Raw genomic sequence first — 20,110 nt, 5'->3', positions numbered from 1 at the left:
CACTGGCTACACATCTGATGCAGGACAAAGGACAAACTGGCAAAACAATTTCACAGCAGATTATCCTATGCTTGGAAAATACAGAACTATAGATTTAAAAATGCACATGAAGTTTTTGTCCAATTTCTACTACTTTGAGTACAATTATATTTGTATTGCCTCTCTACACTATTTATATTGCCTCTTTACACATGCATGTAATTTTTTTCATACATATATGTGTACAACATTATTCACAACATTGTGAAAAATGAAACATTTTTCAACTGTCCTTTGTTTATAAACCAAAACAATTACCTATTAGGGTTTTAAAGTGCAACTAAGACAATGATTTCATCAGTACCCTGTGCAGTTGTGCAATTAAATGTTTTAAATTGAAAAATCGGGTGCTCATTGGAGGTGCCTCAGTAAATCCCGTAGCTTTTTGCACCAAGCAAAATGTATTGAAACATACTTACCCAGACCTCTTGCAATACCTGCTATTTGAACACCTCAGATCAAGGGAAAAAACACAGAAATTTCACCCCACTGAAAATTCCACATCTTAAGCCATATTTCTCATCAATATAATTACCATCCTAACCTGTAAGAATCACCAGTCAAGAAACACTGGTATCATATCTAAATTGGTGTAAGGATTAAAGACAACGAAGGCTTATAAAGAGATGTTTTTCCATCTATAAGGTCAGCTGATAAAACTGAAAAAAGCTTTTGCATATGCAGACCTTTTAGATCATCTATGTTATTTTCCTCGAACTGTATCAGCTGATCTACCAACACATTATTTCTATAAACAAACGTACCTTCCTGAGCTAAAACATCTCTACAGCAGTTTCAATTCACAGGGCATCCTTCACACCCTAAAGCTTGTTCTATAAATACAATGAAGCAAGCACAAGTTTGGTATAGAAGACACTTTTTTTGTGCATGGAGGCAAAATTCAATAGGTCTTCCAGATCTATTTTATTCTATCTAGGGGAAAAAAAAAAAAAGCAGTTAAGGGAAGAGACAATTTTTTCCTCTCCTAGTTAAAGATTTAAACTCCAGTTTAAGCAGAAACTCTGTCATTATTGCAGCACCCCCTTAATGATGTAACCATACCTGTGGGCGGTGATGGAGCCACAGATACCTAATCAAAATGACCTTCCTAAAGGCTTGGGCTGTTCAAGCTGTAAGAATAATTGATAGAGATCAGAAACTGCAGTTTAAATAAACTAATTGGTCCCATAGTGCCCCAAACCAGCTTTAGGGCTGGAACAATTAAAAAGATTTTTTTAAATCTGATTATCTAGTGGTTTCAGAATAGGCTTCTCTCCTTTCCATTCCAAACCACAAGCCTTGCAGACTTCTTTTTCCTGCTGTGGCAAAGAGTCATAATAAAAACCTAAACATACTACTTCTTATAGGCCTTATATGCCAATCAGACAATACCATGGTGATGAGTACTTCCAGCACTGCAACAGTGGGCCACAATGGCTTTGTGACTGGTTTTCAAGATTACAGCTCTTCTTCCAGGTGACTTACACCTTCAGTATTTAAATGAAGATAGAAGTGTCTAGACTAGGAGTGTCCTGCCAGAGTACGCAATCGGCTCTACGTCACCAAACACTCCCTGCACGCAAATTGTGCTGGCAAAGCTCAAACACCAGGACAAACCTTTCCCAAGTGCAAGAGCAGACTAAAGAGGACAACATGGCAGTGTACTTGCACTTTTCCCTGTGCCTTTTACCCTTATCCGCTGCTCCACATGTCTCCAGCTCATGCACAGCTGGGCTCACAGTAGTATCAAGATCAGACCTAGGCTCTGCAACAACCACATAATTTATCTGGAAATTATATGCCACATGAGTCAGACATGTGAGGTGTAGCTATCAGGACTCACAGCTAAATCAGTCTTGGGGCAGGGTGATTCAGACAAGTCCTGCATAAACAGGCAAGTTTTGGTGTGTACACCACTTTCATATTTTGACAGAGCACAAGATACAAGCTTAAGTTACCGTGGTAAAATACTTATGAAAAGGAACAATTCTTACAGGTCCTATACATAAGATATTTTCAGTAAACATTTTTTCTGCACTAACAACTTTCAACAGCCTATCAACATTACTTACAAGTATACCATCCCAGTGCTGACAAATTAAATGGTTACAGTACTGTACTTTCTTTTGCCATGTAAGTTTTTCACTTGCAGAACAGATTTTAAGCATCCCAGATCATCTTTATAGACAAACCCTTGTTCTACTCTAGAAGGAGGCTGTGAACAATTTTACAGCTGAAATGAAACAGCCTTTGTACATATATTAATACAGCGAGTCCAAAGGAGAGCCACCAAGATGATCAGAGGGATGGAACCTCTCTCCTGCAAGGAAAGGGTGGGAGAGTTGGCTGAGATTTCAGCCTAGACAAAGTTCCAGGCAGACCTAATTGCAGCCTTTCAGTACCTGAAGAGAGACCACCAGAAATCTGAAGAGGGACTTTTTTTATAAGAGTGTGTAATGATAGAACAAGGAGGAATGTCTTTCAACTGGAAGAGGGTAGGTTTAGATTGGATATTTGAAAGGAATTCACTGTGAAGGTGGTGAGGAACTGGTACAGCTTGCCCTGAGAAGTTATAGATGCCTCATTCCTGGAAGTGTTCAAGGCCAGGTAGGATGGGGCTCTGAGCAACCTGGTCTAGTGAAAGGCATCCCTGCCCAAGGAGAGGGGTGGGGGGGTGTTTGAACTAGATGATATTTATTAAGGTCCCTTCCAATCTAATCCATTCTTTAATTCTGTAATCACAACAAACAACTATCAGTGTATCTCAACCTTAAAGTTGCCTTATTATTAGGTAATTAGAATTAAATTTTATTACTCCCTAACTTTCCTCCAAAACATTTTTACTATTTGTGGCCCCTTACTGGAGTCTTCCAAACCTTCTTCCTCATCTTTTACTTACATATCCCTACACCAACCTTCATAGCTGACTCCTGTAAAACAAAATGCCACTACTGTCATAATTTTAAACACCATCTGGTTTGAAAACTGGGCAAGCCAAATTAAGCTAATTAAGCCTCTCTTCTGTTCACTAATTGCTTTGCTACAGAATCACTTTCTTCAACAACATGATGCTCCAAAATAGAAATTTTCACTTTAAAATATATTTGCTGCCTGTTCAGCCACAAAGAAATTATTCCAAATCGCTCTACGCTTTTGTTAGTACCAGCTTGACACCAAAGTTCTACAAGCTGTGAACTGTGCCATTCATATATGTGGATTATAAAGAACATCCCTAATCCTTTCTTCACCAACTGCTTTAGCAGAAACATCTAGCTTATGCACTTTCTTCTCAACCCAAATTTGCCTATTATGCCACAAATACATTAAAAGAAAAAAATGACATTTAAGCTGGTCATCCACCAAACAACAGGAGTGCCCAGGGAATAGCACACAGTCCAATAACTGCCACAAGAGGTCAGCATGGACACTGAAGCAGCACATGGCATTTTCCATTAACGAGGATTGCCATGTTAATCCTGAAGCAACAGGAAAAACTAGCAATAGGCATTGTATCTGCTACAGGAAGTGACTTGCTTGAAACAATCTCCTGTGTCAGCAGCAGAGCTAGGAATTAGTAGCCTAATCACAATACCTACTAATTACATCAGAATACAAACCTCTGAAATAACCTTTTTTTTTTTTTTGCATCTCTTATACATGTCATCATACATACTACTACCTCTTCAACACAAAGAGTGAAATTTTAAAATTTTAGCCTGTCAAGCCTTACACACTGTGTGTGAGATTCAGAGAATTGACTTCTGCACACCAGTTCCTCCACACCCAAAGAGGTGCACCACATGCCATGTGGCCCTTCTCTGGCACGAGAATCAGGGGTGATACACAGCTGCTCCAAAAAGATGAGCTAGCACCAGGCAGGGCTTTATTTCCTAGGTGCCACCCACCTGCCAACAAGATCACCTGCTGTCACTTCCCACCACGACTGTCAACTGCACCGGTGACTCAATGCACAAGATCCCTCTTCCCCCTGACTACATGGCATATGATAGTCCTCTTTCCCACATGCAAGGGGAAAAAAAAAAAGAGAGAGAGAGAGAGTCTAAAAATACCCACAGGAGTATGTTTTAGGTTTTTTTATAGGAGAAGGGTAATTGCTTGGGATCCAGAACAACTCACTCGAGGTTGTGGTGTGTGCACTGCCCAGAATGATGAGTACCTTTTCTAAAAAGAGCCTGCAAAACATCTAAATTGGGGCCATACAGCCCTAGTTTAGTTTTTCCTGCGCCAGTCCCCACCACTCCCATGGCAGGCTTTGCTCCCTCAGTGATAATACTGCCTGTCCTAGATTACAAGCCAGCGGTGCCAAAGGGACCTACAGGAGGTTTTGCCCTGCATAATTCTGATGCACAACTGCTCTTACTTGGTTCAAGACACGTCAGAGGGACCCAAAGCAGCCAATAAACCCAGGTTTTCTTACACTTCTCAAAGACTGAAAAAATTTGCTCTTGCACTTTCATCATGTAGGTGGTATAAGTGTGATTCAAAACTGAAAGGACTCTGGTCTGAAAGTCAGTTTTAGCAACAGTGTCAGTGGAATTTTCTCACAATCTAGAAGAGGTGGAGTGGCTATAGAACAGCTCTTAGAGATTTTATATCCTGTATTTTAACAGGTTAAATCTGGCATCCTTAGAAGAGTAAAGAAAGGCTTTAATTTTCTCATACTGCATTGTACCAAGCTGTCTACTGGCATAGGCTTATGTGGTCAGGATGATAACTCTTGTACTTTCACAGAACACACAAGTTCTGTGACGGACCACCCATAACAAAGATTCTTCCATGACATTCACTCACTTCCCAGACATCTCTGATGAGCACATTTCCCCACCTTCCACAAATTATTCTAAATATCAGCTTTCTTTCACACAGTTCTGAATATCCAGCTTTCCAGCAATTTGCCAAGTTTTTCACATTGTCTAATAAAAATCTTTTTGGGTGCATTTCATGCTCATTTGGACCAGACACCAATTGTTACCTTTTGCCAATTAGACAGTGTACAAGGTTAATAGAACAAAAACCAAACAGAACCAACCTCCTCCCTCAAAACAATTGGTGCATAGCTTGACTCTGTATTTCCACACACACAAACTTTTCTTAACAACCACTCTAATGTGGGAATAATGTTTATTCAGATCTGTTCCAAGATACTATATTATTAAAGCACATTTGCAATTGCAAGGCTGTAAACAAATTAAAGGCTTTCTCATTCCTAAAATTCAGTCTTGCAAAGGGGAAGCTGCCAGTAATGACAGTAATTTATTTTAACAAACAGCACGTTCTGACTAGGCTGGAAAATAAAGCCTACTTGCTCTTAAAAATAACTGCCTTTGAACTACCTCTCCCAAGCTCAGAGTTCAGATTGAATCTCCTTTTTCCCACAGCACCAGTTCAAGGTGCAGAATTCACAGGTGCCACCCCTGCTCATGCAGGGCACCCCCTTTCCAGTCCCTCTTCTGTTTCTGGATGGCTCCTGCTGAGCCCACACTGCAAACAGAGACACTTAATTACACATGTATGCAGCTCAACCTCGCTATCTCACAAAAGTACAGACTTCAGAAAATAGAAAGATTTAGAATACATATTAGGAAGAAATTCTTTACTGTGAGGGTGGTGAGACACCAAAACAGGTTGCCCAGACCAGCTGTGAATGTCCTGTACCTAGAAGTGTTCAAGGCCAGGTTGGATGGGGCTTTCAGCATCCTGGCCTAGTGGAAGGTGTCACTGTCCATGGCAAGGGTTTGGAACTAGATGATGTTTAAAGTTTCTTCCAAACAAAACCATTCTGGAATTCTTTGAAATTCAGTTCAAATTGCTAAATGAGAGCTTGGTATGAGGGAAGAGCAGAATTCTTCTGTTCCCTCACTACCTTGTATAACAATCTTGTTCACCGGATCTAAAGCAAAATAACTACACACATAATAATAAGTTTTGGGGTTTGGGTTTTGTTTTCACTGTGGAATCAGAATCTGATTTATTCTGATCATTCATTGCTTTCTTTCATGCAGCAACTTTGCCTGTTCATATTATCTGATGGCACTTGTCTGAAAGGCCTTTTTAGATTAACTGCACTTTCTCTTTTTTAATTTTCATTTAGATTTACCTCTAAAATTCTCCTTTCAAGCAAAGTCACATCACTCAGAAGTACAATTATTGGGCAAACACTCCTTTTTATGGCTGAGGATCAGGAAAAAAAAAAAAAAATCACAATCTGCTTGCTGCACCCCTCACGCTGCTGTGTGCTGTTGTGCAGGTAGGTGACTCTGCACCCCAGGAATCCAGCAGGGCTCAGCAGGCTCAGGTGAGAAGCAGGGCTTGCTCAGCACTTGTCTTGGGCAACCAGAGCAAAGACTGGAGTCAGCAGGGCAGGCTGATAAACTTGATAGAGAAGGACAGAAACTGCAATGAAGAATAAACAGCCTGAGAAGGCAGGAGAGATGGGAAAGATACACCAGAAGAGAGGCGGCAGGTCTAGGAAAAGTAAAATTCACTTCTCCTGCACTTACCCTTCTTTCAATTCCTCAGAATTCATCAGAAGGAACTGAGAGGAGGCTAAGTGCAGGAGAAGTGAATGTATAGCTGTGGGGAGGCAACAGCTTTAGGTGGGCTCAACAGAGTGGAAAAGCCTAAACCAGCAACAGTCTGTATTGCTAGGAGGAACAGAAGAAAAGAAGAGAGTGTACCAATATGAAGAAGAAGACAAATAGGGAGGTGGCACATGAGGGGAGTGCCTAGACTGAGAAGGGATGACTGAGGAAGGAAAGGCACAGAACTAGAAAAAGTGGAAGAAAAAATGGACCCAGTTGAAAGATGGAAGGAGATGGGGGTGTAATACATTGGATAGGACAGACTTAGAGAAAGACAGAGTGAAAGATAAATGGAATCTAAAGAAAATGACACATTGAGAAGACAAATCTATTTTTTTTTAACAAGTAAAAGCACACATTTCACAATAGTTTTTAGAAACCTTTTAAGTCAGTTGGGCATTTCCATGTAATGGAAGTTTCTTCCAGGAGCAAGATGGTACAAGAGGAGGGAGCCGACAAATAGCAGCGCCAAGCTGTTCTTCCAGGGTACCATGAAGTTTCTTACCTTCCATGCAAACTAAGTATTGAGACTGTATCCTCTCAGGCTTTCTTAAAAGAGCTTGTTATAGCATCTAAGGCAAACCAAACATTTGGGAGAAGGGAAAGATACAGGTTGCCTTATTTCACTTTGACTCAGATCTTCTAAACTGATTGCACTGATCACCTGGGGAAGTACCCCGAGACTGTATCTGCCTTCACAACACTGTATCTCACATCATCATTACATGGCCCTACTAATTTTGCTGGAGGGCTGCTAGACACACTACAAACAACAGTCCTTCCCAACAGAAAACAGTCACAGAGTCCAGTGACAGCAATGACAATGCTGATCAAAACTAGAAATTTCTATACAAGAGCCATAAATTTTACTGCATTTAGGTTTTTTAATTAGCTGACTGATTTTGTTTTAAATAAAATCCCTCTTGATTAAATGGAAACTTGCATGGGAATATGCTATTTTTCATTAAAACACTGGAGGCTTTCACTGAAAACAGCCACCAAACTTTCATCCTTAAAATGCAAATATTTTAACTTTAAGTGACTGAAAACCAAAACTCTTCTCTGTTGAGAACTCTTACCTTTTTTTTTTAAATTATAATCCAACCCACAACCATTCAGGAAATTTAGAAATATATGTACATGTGCACAAATGTGTTAGCTGAAAGTTCAACCATCTCCAGTGACAATTCCAGCTTTCATACTTAAAGGCACACAGACAGCTCCTCAACATGCACCTGGTAAGATGTGCAAGGGCGGGTGTAATGTACAGCTATGGACACTTTTGCATACTTCTGGTGCTCCAACAATCCAGGCACACTATTTTAGTACAGAATACTAAACACATAATGGATACCTGCTAAGCTTATCACTAGCTTCCTAGAGGAAGAAAAACAGTTTTCTTCAAGAACATAAAAATATTTTAAAACTGCAGCTGACACTATCACACACTTTCAGTAAAATCACTTTGTCCCACCAAGTCCAGCCTTATCTTGGCCCTATTAGCAAAACCAGTCTTCATCTGGGAATTTGCCTTACTGCAGATATCCAGCTAAGCTGTTCTAAGTAATCAAACTCTTCACAACATCTTTATTCCAAAAGAATTGTAATCCATGCATAATACCTCCAACAAGCCCATTTTCCTTTGTTGTCTCCATTTTGACAGTGGATTGATTAGATGTCTTCATCTTTGAGGTATTAATGGATTCCAAGAGGGAGACAAATTCTAGAAAGTTAGATTCGTTGGGCATCTGACCTTCTTTAGCTTCTAGATCTGATTTAGAGGTTGGTAAGGTCTTTTCTTTGTCAGATACCTCCACAAAATTCTTACTTAAAAGCACGTCTGTCCCACTGTCTACACTCAACACACGCATGTGCCTCTTTTCATGAGCAGTTCTGCAGGACTGCGGGTCTAGGTTATGCAAGTCTTCCTTAGAACTTAAATCCACAGTCTGGACATTTTCCAAAGCATTTTCCTGATTTGGATCTGAACAAGTGTTAGTTTCTAGAGGTGTATTAGCTGGGTTGCTGAGCTCCTTTACTGCATCACCTGACTCATAGCCAGAGCATTGGTTGGATGACAGCTCTGCCCTCAACATTTCTGGAGTTCTGTCACTTTCACTAACTTCTGAGCAAGGCTTGGCTTTACTGTCATCAGACAAGTCAAATGTGATAACAGGAATTCTGAGCTGTTCATTAGTTTGCTGACTTGACCAGCCTGCTCTAACTACACCAGAGTCAAGGGCTGAGCTTGTTCTCTCACTTTCCAGGGCCTGTAAGTGGACAGAGCCAGGTAGGTCACTAAGGGTGGTGTTTGGTGTAGTACTCATTGTGATGACAATTTTAATGGGCTCACACAGCTGGTCTCCAGGAAGAGAATTGTCCACAACTGCAACAGCAGTCTCACTGTCTGAGCAATCAAGGTCCTCATGGCTATTATCAGCATTGCAAGAGCTTTCCATCTGCTCGTGCTCTTTGGCTGCAATAGCATTGCACTGTGGGCAGTAATTGGGAAAGCCTGTCTGTGGTGATCCATCTGGCAATTTCTCTCTTTTGTAGCTTCTAGGATTACTTAAATGGTCTGAAATAACAGAATTTTCACTGTCCCATGGCTCTGAAGAAACTCCAGTCCTTAAAATATCACCTTGTGATGAAGAAATATTGGAGAAGTTTTTAGCTACGTCTCTCTCCACAAGAATATCTTGGGATCCATGGTGGCCACAAGGCTGTCCATTCAATCCCTTTTCCTTTACTCCATCACCAGGAAATTGTTCCATACCAGCTGGTTTTGTTGCTATTGCTGATGTGATGGCACCTGAACTGGAGGTTGTAGAAACAGGCAATGTATCTGCTTTGATACAGGGTGAGGTAGATGAAACTGGTGGTGTAGCCTGATCTTCTAGTACCATAACACCTAAGGAAAAAACATTTGGGCATTAGGTCTCACATGAACACTAAGCATTATTAAAGCATGATCTTTAACCAACAAAACCTGATCCAGATCAGAGCAAAGGAAGCACAGATGATGCAGCTTATTAAAACAGTTCTAAAGCGAGGAGGGCTTTTTTTTGGTGGCTACATATGAAATACTACAAAAGCAAGATAGAACTCTTCCAAGTTAGGACAAGCGTAGCAGCATGTCTATTTAAATAGTCAAAATAGCTGAAGAAACAGCTAGTTTCAAAATCAAAATGTTTTACAGAACTATCCCCACTTAGGGAGAGGTGAAAGAAAGAATAAGCCAATGCTGCAGGTTCGCTACATCACTTTCTGCAATTCCTAAATGGTCACACAGGATATGGTGATCAGCCTTGACAAAAACAAAACAAGATTTAAAATATTAAGACATCTCAAGTGAGATGGAAGCGTAGGCAAAGTAAATGTACTGGAATATACAACACAGAGCTAATGCTGACAATCACAGCAGAAGTTAACAGCCACATGTTCTAGGGCTCTAAGATGCAATCTAAGTGTCAACTTCCTATTTAATGCATTACAGAAGCTCAGAGCTGCCAAAAAGGTGGAGCAAAGCTCTTTCATCTCCCTGTATCAAAACGGGGAGAGCTATTTGCACATCCCTCAAAGGATGCATCCCAAACAGCTTGGCTGATAGTTAAGAAAGCTTAGTCTGTTAGAATACCCTTGAAATTTAGTTCTGCTCCTTCAACTCAGAACCTAATGGGGGCACAACAGAACCTGCCATGGGGTCCTCTGTGCCATTACTTTTTGTGCCAAGCAATGATTAAACAACAGCTTAGGGGATTTATAAAGCCTTTAAAAATACCTCTAAGATCTTCAATAGTTTCCCGTGTTGGCAGGTCCTAAAAAAAGAAAAGAAACACACAAGGTTAACATGGTCATTTATTAAATTCTGCTGGGGAAAAAAAAAAAAATCTATCAATGTAGCTATCAACAGCTATCTAATTAAAGGTTAATTACAGCATTGGTAAGCTGCTTAAAATCACTGAAATTTGAACATGTACCTTGCACAAAATGCAAGGGGTGGGTGAGGGAGATGGTTATTGAACAGTCATGCTCCAAATTGCATCACTGAAATTGTGTGTGATGTTTGGGGAGGGGAAAGAAAAGCAAAATGTTCTTTAAAAAAAATTTGCAGTGCCTAATCCAGGTACACCTTTTTTTAATCAATAAGGAATAGAATGTGTTCATCTGTTCCACTTATCCAGCAATGTGTTTCCAAAGCACTAGAATGAAAAGTTTGGCCTCTAGCACTGGTAAGTATTTCTCAATGGAAAACTAGAGGACAGAGACATTAAATTAATATAGAATCACTTAGATTCCAAGGAAGCTTTGAAGGTCATTTAGTCCAAATCCCCTCTGCCACACACACACACACTGGAAGGAGATACATTTTGAGCAGGTTGCTCAGGGTCATCTCCAATAGAGCTTTGAAAATCTCCAAAGAAGGAGATTTCACAACTTCTCTGGAAAACCTCTTCCAGTATTTGACCACTCACTTGGTAGGAAAAAAAAAAACAAAAAACCAAAAAACCAACACACAAACCACCAAAAAGCAAAACAACCTCACACAAAAGACATTAAACGTAATTCATCTAACTGTATCTTTCCATGGCTGGAACTGTTTCTTATCCTGCCACTGGGCACATCTGAGAAGAGTGTGCTCAAGGTGCTGTGTAACTTACTATTAAAAAACTGAAGACAGCAGTAAACTCTACTTGTATGGTTACAGAAGAGTTTAGCTGTACCAAGGCTGAAACATCGCATCTGCCTGTCCTCACACACCTTGCTGGCCTCTGCTGGATTCGCATCAGCGGGTCAGTGTGCATGGGAACTAACTGGGGAGCTCAAAACTAAACACAACACCCCAGAGGAAGACTTCAGGAGTTTAAATTCAACAGCCTAAGTGCATAATTAGGAACAAGATATTGAAAAAAATGTCTGGCTCTTTTCTGACTGACAGGCACCAAAACCAAGAGGAAATTATTACTTTCTAAAATTTCATGGTGGTATCCTGGCAGCAAGAACAGGAGACTTGGTTTGACAAGAACCAACCTACATGTTTGGAAGTAGAAGACTAGGATGAGATCCCAGGAAGGCATAGGTTTGCAGAATGGACAAATACCAGAATACTGGAGAGTAGGACAGAAACAAGGTGAAAAATATTTTACCTCATTAAAAAATAAAACCAAACAAAAAAAACTATTAATGTCTCTGAATCACACAGATGCTACAAAAAGGTAAAAACACTCCAGGAAATGAAGAAACGATTCTGATTCAGATCAGGATTGGAATATTTTGTAGTAAATAGGGATAAAGGTGGGTGTGGAGGAATATGAAGACAGAATGAAGTATCATATAGCCACTTATTCAGAAATCACTAACCATCCTCTGCACTGACTGAGGCAGGAGTCCTGTAGAAAAAAATAGCATGGTATCACATAATTAAAAATGTTATCACAGTATGCAAGGGGAGTAGCTAAAGATAACACAGTGTTATTTGGTTACCTGATTTTTTGAAAATTTCTTCAACTTATCATGAATGTTTCCTATTTTTTCTCTTTAATAACATTTAAATACATCACCTAATCACTTTGTATATCTTCGTTTTATTAAGCACAGCCAATGGCATTGAGTGCACATAATGGTAATTTTAACCTCCTCTAGACATCTCCTAGATTTCAATGGCTTTTATGCTTCCTTTAAATACTAAAGAGATGGGTTTGGTTCATTTTATAAGAACAAATGTAGTTACACAAAACCAAATTATTAATGCTCCAGATCAGAGCAGATCCCTTCAGAGGCAACAAAACAATGCTGACTGCATTAGCCTCTCTCTCCTCTCAAAGCAGCCCCAAAAAACTAGCTGCTCTTGGCAAGATTTACAAAGACCACTTGCTGCCTGTAGAGCAGAGAGAGCCCTCCTAAGAAGTGCAGCATTATGTATGACAGCTTCAGCTCTGCAAAGCCAAACCTTTAGGACAAGGCTGACAGGCAGCAGTGGCATACCCAGTAGATGGATTCCAAGGGAATGACCCTTCCTCTTGGAGCAGGCCTGTGTTACAAGCAATGAGTACCTGGCAACACAAAAGTGTGTGGTGAGTGTGGACTGCTGGAGGTGAGGATGCTGCTGGAGGAGTGCACATACTAACCGTGGCTCCAGGTGAGTCCTGCGAGTGCGGGGCCTGCACTCTGGAACTGTCAGGAATTGTCTGCGTGGAGCCATTGGGGCTGGTCTCACCGACGACGTGATCCCCAGAGTTATTGCTGAAGGGGAAGCACACAAAAGATAAAGCAATGCTTCTCACCACAGGGCAGCACAGTGAGCTTTGGGAAGTAGCTCACGAATAAGAACACAATGGGAAGAAGTAGCACAGCACAATGAAGTAACAAGACTTCTTTCCCCTCCAATGATAAAAGCACAGGGCTGTAAAAATACTGTAACACATTTCTGTACTTCCTTCCTCACCAAGACAACTTGATAAAGCCAAAAGAATAAAAACCTCTCAATATAAAATGATTATGGTGTCTTCAGAAGTAGAACTACGAGAAAGAGAATGTTATCTTTTCAACCTCCCTACGCCTATATAATGCCATTTAGCCTGCCTGACACAAACAGATTTATTTCCACAAACAGATTTATTGGCACAAAAGGCAATTTGGGGCTTTTCCTTAGACATATGACAATCACAAGCTACTCCTTTCACAATTTTTGCTTTGTAAATCCTTGAGTATGTAAGCCTTATCTAACTGCCTGTTTATCTGGAAACCTCCCATAAAGCACCTCGTTGAAATGCAACACAAAAGAGTACTAATATAATCATTAGACCAGAAAATAAAACTTTTGCTCTGGTCTAGGCAAAGCAGATATACAGCCATTACTAATTTCACATATTCTAAGGCAATTTATTGATCAGTTCCTTTGTGGATACACTAAACTGTCCACTACATCCTTTTACAAATATGTTCTACTAGCTTTTCCATGGATATAAGCAGGTATTTTTGGACAAGGTTTACGATCAATAACCTACAAATACTCTCTTTCTCAGCTATAACACAACAAAAATTCAGTTTAACAAAAAAAAAGCAAAAAAATTTTTAAAAACCCAGAAAAACACCACAGTGAAATATTGAAAAGCATGAGGTTGGGCTTTTCTATTTGTTCATGGGGTTTTTTTTTCACTAAAAACTTATATTTAAAGTTCTAAAATTCTACATAAGCAATAAAATTATTTATCTGGGGGGGTCTCTTTCCACAATATTTTTTTTAGTTAACTGGCTTCAAAAACTTGTTCAACCAGCCTGCCAACTATCAAGGTCTGTTTAAAAAATTCTGTCATCCATCTAGTCAAAATAATATTAAGATCTTTATTTTCTGACCAAGTACTAATTAATGGATTACACACAAATCAACCTGGGAGGAACAGTTACATGACTTAATATGCAACTTATTCTTATTCTACCTTTACTTCTCAGCCAAAATAGTCTGAAAGGCATAACCCCATCTAAAATAAAAATGTCATATGGTTAGCGACACACAGAGGCATTTTTCGGAAGAGTCTCGACCTTGACTGTCCCAGCAACATCACTGCCAGGAGTGTAGCACAGATGTGCATGTGTAAAGACACAGAAGAGCAATAGCACAGAGGAACACAAGCTATCTTGATGCTACTTAGCTGGCACAGAGCTAGCAGTAGCAACTGCAAATGCATCCAAAAAAATACCCTAAGTTCTTTTATACAGAGCTCTCTGTTGAAGCTTGACTGGTGGTTTTAACAAAGCTACTCAATTTAAGCTTGCTTTGGACATTTCTATACTATCACTTTTAGATGTACCTTATTTCAGCATTTTTCACATCTGTCATAACACTTGGTATCACTGAAAGCCACTTGCCAGCTTCATTTGTTTGTATGACTCAAGCTTGAAAAACCAGCAGGAACATTCTACCAATACACAAATCTGGAAAATGTCAGTACTAGTCTTCATCTCACTACTGTTTTTACCTCAATACCATCACAGCTAAGAAGCAGCCTTATTGATTACACGCAGCAAAGACTAACTGTACTTGGCTCCTCGGTAGAGAAGCTACAACTGCCTACCAAATGCCCCTGAGAAATAAAAGCAGTACTAGCTTTCCTCATGAACAGGACCACAGAAGCATCATAATTATCACAATAAAACATAAGGGGGAAAAGCAACTTCTGCACGTAGGTGTGATCTGGGAGGGAAGTTACTGAAAGCACACAAAGGCAACATGATGTTGCCTTGACATCCAAAGCCATGATATTAAAGCATTTTCTTTACCAACAGGTGCCTGCCACTTCCTTGCCTCTTCCCAGCAGATAAGCAGAGTAGGAAGAGGAAGGAGCAGTTTTCCCCAGAAAACTTCTGCCACATTTTCTTCAGGGTCTGTTAGCACCTCCAGTGGATATCTCTGCCATCTTCACAGTGCCCAGCTGCTGCCCGACCTCTGAACCAGGGGCAGCTCTGCCTGCTGCACCACAAGAACATTTCAGCTACCCAGCTGAAAGGCACTAAGCAAGTTTTTGAAAGGGTCATTCTTTATACAGCTGTAAGGAGTAATCTTGCTTTCAACAGACATTTCTGCTGTGCAAGACCATGGTGCAAACTCACCCATTTTACATAATGTGCCAGAAATGCAAGGAAAACCTTACCTACAATTTGAGGACTCAGCCGCTTCTCCTTTTTGAACCTCTGTATCTTTACATTGCCTTCCATTTTTTCTTGAAAGCTTTTGTTGAATTACTTCGCCTTTGTCAAACATAAGGTGTAAACGGTAGCTGATCACCTTTATTACCGTGAAGAAAACTGTCACCGAGCTGCAGTACACAAAAACTGTCACTGCATTTGCTGGAAAAGCCTACAGAAAGAAATAATGAGGACACAATGATAACAGTTTGCTTTGAAAAAATGCTGCTAAAACTGTTTAATACAATATATGTATTGAGTTCTGCTCATAGAAAAGGTTTAAGGGTTTCTTCAAGTTTCAAACCATTTCACAAGATCTATTCTTTTTATTACCTGTGGATATTATCTATTATCAAAATCAGCAAAATCTCACCATTGACAAACATTATAAAGCTTTTAAAAGTACTGCAGTCCCATGTTAATGCAGCTGCAGCCTTTCCTAACTATGAATTCATAAAAATACAGACACAAAATGAAACATTAGTTATCTACAAACACAAAATCTTTAGAAAAATTCTGTCATCTTACGCTATACGTCAGTTATGACTCAGTAGCAGAACACTGTCATTTAATGTCCATTTTCTAATGCCTCACAACATGTTCCCAAATACCTTAACCACTGAGGAATTTTAAATAATGAGTCAGGACTAGTCAAAACAAATGAAGAAAAACACAGTTAGAGAGGCATCCTGTCCAGGCTGATGTTCAAGGAGTGAGCGATTGGCTATATGGTGCTTAGTTGCCAGCTGGGGTTAAACTATGACACAACCTCTTTGAATTCTTTTTCTAAAGTACTTAATTGTTAATTTGCAGCTGTCTGTGATCTGTTTGATGATCTGTGATGAGCACTGCAGCTCTTAGTCATTAAAATTAATTACAGTTCAACTATAGTCTGTAAAGTTCTTTCAAAGACATGACAGACTAACAACTTTTTTATATACAAATACTTCCTTACAGTACAGGTCAAATCATAGCAATGGACATTGTACTTATAATTGAAGTATCAAAGTCTTTACCATTATAGTCATGGAACATGCTTATGTATTTTCATTACACAGCTGCAGTCTCACAGTGAGTCTAATATCAAAGTTTCAGGGGTTTTATTTAAACAGAGATTTACTACATTCTCACACAAGAACAACAACAAAAAAATCCCAAGCAACACACAAAAACAAAAAAGGTTTCCAATACTCAGGACTTGCTAAAAGCCTGCTGAAGGTAATTTTTAAGAACAGTCTTTACTTTGGGACTAAATCCATCATTTTTTCAAATTCATAAATAAATCACACCGACCACATAGATAAATGGGACGGAACAAGGCATGCTTATTTCATCTTTAGAACAAGTCACCACATTTATCTTGATGTTGAAATTAATATGTTGAATCATTTCTGTGTTGTGACAAGAAGTGGGATGCAATTCTGATGCTGCTTTTGGCTCACTGGGACTTCATACCATCAAGATGAAAATTTTCAGGCGAATCCTTTTTTATGACTATTCTGATTCAGATACAAAGAATCTGTTGCACAATAGTGGAGGAGCTATTTAGGACATACATACTAGCAATGATCCCTAATAACACAGACATGACTTTCTACAAGTTGAGGCTTAAGTCTGGTAAGAGTACTTCATGGTACTTACTGTGTAAATACCAACTCCCTGCATACCCTTCAGTTATTTAGTGAACTCGGGCCAGAGGTAGGATCCATTTGCAAGGTCATGTTCTCAGGGTATAAGGCTTAGTAGATGAGGTTGAAGAACTTGAGGTTAAAGAATTTGTGGTTTATGACTAATGTTTTTACAAAACAAGTAAGAAATTGCTTGGTTTCACAAAGAGCGACAGCCAATTATCTGTAATGACTGTTTAAGAGGGATTTGTTCACCTTCCAAGGAATCTCTTCAAGTATATACTAAAAGGTACAGATCAACCACTCATTATTAAATAACAACTCAGAATGGCCCACTAAGAAAATAAGTGCTTTATAGGTGACATTCATAAAGCTTAATAAATATTATATGAATAATGTCAAGAGGACACAACAAAAATAGATTTCCAGTAGCACAGCCTATGCATGCAGAGAGCATGCCACAAGAGAGACTCAAAGGAAGCTCCTAGATTTTTGAGTGGAAAACAGGGCCAGTTTTAGCAAATGCTGAGTGCAGCATGTGCTCATCCCTGCCTTGTGACCAGACCTACCAGAGCTGTGCCCTGAGCCAGCCCGTGGTCTCTGTGCCCATCTGCCCAAGACACGCTGTGTTTTAGTGCGCTCACCACACCAAGACGGCCAATGGCATCTGGTGCATCTTTGATACTCTGAATCTTGGGGCAGGCTGAGTACTACAAACCAGCAGGTTGCTCTCTGTCCACATGAGGAATTAGGAGAAAGATGATAATGGAAAGCCCTCCATTCTCTGAATCAGGCCTCTTGCATAAGGTACTGGTGTCATATGACTGCAGTTGGTGTTCCCAGGGACAGACAGGTGAAAGCTATAAAATCCATGCTAAGGAGGAACTAAGCTACAGACCACTGAGGAATTAGATGATAGAGTCACTTTTGATGCACTATAGTTATAATTAGCCTGGTTTTCTATGAAAATGAGGTTTTATAATCACACCATGTGTCTGTGTATTCATCATCTCCCTCCATCCCCTCAGCTGAAAGGTAGCCAAAGGATTAAAAAGTTATTCAGCAAACTTTAAGAGAATACACCCCACTGGGCAAGGTCACAGCAGCACACCTCCTCCATTAATGAGAGGAGCCCACACAGCTCTCTGACCTTTTGATGCCACCCCAGTGACAGGAAAAGCTTCAATTGAGTTGACATCTTATTAAAAGCTATGGAAAAAAACCCCACAAATACAAATTCATTAGAAAGTAGGCTTCATGACTTCCCACAGGTTCCTATGGAAGCTGTAGCCCTGGTTTTCTTCATTCTTTCATCCCATTAAAAACTCTACCATAATGTACTTTTTGTTCTCCAGTAGCTTCTGTTGTTGTACCCTGCACCAGAACAGCGTGGGGTCACAGCCAGAAATGCAGGCTGGTGTGCCCCAAATGTGGCCCAACTTACTGCTGCAAACGCAACAGGGTTGACATCACCACGTAAGGAGCACCTTTGCTTGGGGCTTCTGCCTGCCCCAAGAGATTGTTTTCAGAAGAACAGCCACATTCTCCATCACGTGTCTGCTGGCATCATTTGAGTAGCACAAAGGTGGAGGTGACTGAGATATGCACGTAAAGGTGTGTAACCTTTGAACAAAACACCACACCCCGTACACTGGGCTGAATGATAAAGGGTGCTTAGACCCTGCTGCATCCCACCCACTGCTTGAGCCCCTGAGGCATCCAGAGCAAGGCAGTGCTGCACCTGAGCCTCACTGTCTCTAACACAGCTGAGGGAACTACCAAACAAATTTTCAGTCAGCCACTACCATCAGAGATATGCGTGGGAGATATGACACTGGGGCCAAAGATCCTTGTTTATCTGTTAATTAAGGTGAATCAATACTAAGAGATATCCATCACACAATATAAAATATGGGAAAGCAGGTAGCAAATAAAATTCCAGGGGTGTACATTGAGTTCTAAGTGTGCCCTACCACAAAATAAATATAGTACGTAACAGGGTAGCCTATCTCTGCTGCGGAGATACGCGTATCCTTAACTTTGACAGAGTGATAGAGTGGGGTAAAAGGCGGCCAAGTGGGACTGGAAGCAGCTGACACACTGCTAGTTTTATCACAATTTACCTCTGAGTAATTTATGTGCCCACACCCTTATACTGCCATGCTGCGCTTCTCCTACCACAGCATGATTTGAAGATCTAGTGCGTGAGAAGTAACAACCCTGTAAGTTCAAGGGTTCCCTGTCCAACAAAAGGCAGAAGAAACACTCAGTGCATTGTTCTGGGGAGTCACCCAAACACAATGCACATTCTCTTGCAGCTTGTAAAATAAACTATAGTACAAGTATTTCACAAAGTTGCAGCTCTAGGTCTCTGGTGTTTTACTGGGGCTGAATACTAAAGAGTTATCACTATTTTCATGTGCAAAACACCCAGGGATCCTCAACTGTTTGATGGAATAAGACAACTTGAATTCTTATTATGAAAGTTGATATGGCACAGTTAGAACATCTCATTATAATTTTGAAAGTTGATTTGAACAGCAATGATGCTCCAAATAGCCAATGTACATTTTTAATGTTTAAATAATAAAGAAAATAAAGTAATGGAAACACAGAGCTACATTTTCAGGGGCAGGGAAAGCTAATAAAGGAATCCTTAGTACCAAAGTAAGCTATGCTGAATAAGCTAGAGAAAGAAATTCTCGATCCACACAACAGAAACAACTTGATACTTTAAGCTTCTCAATGCTACCGTCAGCACGCCTCTGCTGAGCCACTGTGAAAAAACTAAAAACAGATGGATGAGTTTTGCCATTTGATTCAAATCACACTGTTTCAGGAAGACTTCCTTCAACAAAAGATTATCTCAAGCAAATGAAAAATTTAAAAAGTTGTACCCTGATCTGTTTTCATTTTGCCATTTCAAGAAACATCACTGACTGCTTTAGCTGAATCCAAAATATTGGTGTCAGGTATGTAACATAAATATCACCCCAAACATTACTGAATAATATAAACAAAATTTCTTATAAACCAGAAAAAAACCTTTCTCTAAAAAGCAGGTTCAAGTTTCTAAGTGGCAAGAATAAATGTCTTGCATAAAGTTTACCAAGCCTTAGAAACAAGCCACTTGGAAACAAGAAAATGTGTAAGAAC

At 39.9% G+C, this 20,110-nt stretch overlaps 1 protein-coding gene across 6 annotated transcripts in view; it reads right to left on the bottom strand.

Moving 5' to 3' along the window:
• The window catches only part of PCNX2 (pecanex 2), a 151,393-nt gene that overhangs the window by 129,624 nt on the left and 1,659 nt on the right, over window positions 1-20,110 (bottom strand). For 3 of the 6 annotated variants that reach the window (XR_010358915.1, XM_064413825.1, XM_064413826.1), the window contains exons 2-5: window positions 15,293-15,498; window positions 12,770-12,884; window positions 10,423-10,459; window positions 8,263-9,552 (exon numbers count right to left, since the gene is read on the bottom strand). Coding sequence is in view for 5 of the 6 variants with exons in the window: in XM_064413825.1 (XP_064269895.1) it covers window positions 8,263-9,552; window positions 10,423-10,459; window positions 12,770-12,884; window positions 15,293-15,498 (1,648 nt within the window). In the remaining variant the exon portion in view is untranslated. Of the gene's footprint in view, window positions 1-8,262; window positions 9,553-10,422; window positions 10,460-12,002; window positions 12,032-12,769; window positions 12,885-15,292; window positions 15,499-15,854; window positions 15,878-15,937; window positions 18,995-20,110 lie in introns of those variants that run through there. The other 3 variants (XM_064413827.1, XM_064413828.1, XM_064413829.1) reach the window with 3 other exon arrangements.

Source organism: Passer domesticus, chromosome 3 (genome assembly GCF_036417665.1).
Source record: "Passer domesticus isolate bPasDom1 chromosome 3, bPasDom1.hap1, whole genome shotgun sequence".
Taxonomy (NCBI): domain Eukaryota; kingdom Metazoa; phylum Chordata; class Aves; order Passeriformes; family Passeridae; genus Passer; species Passer domesticus.
This window is presented reverse-complemented; position numbering and strand designations above follow the sequence as displayed.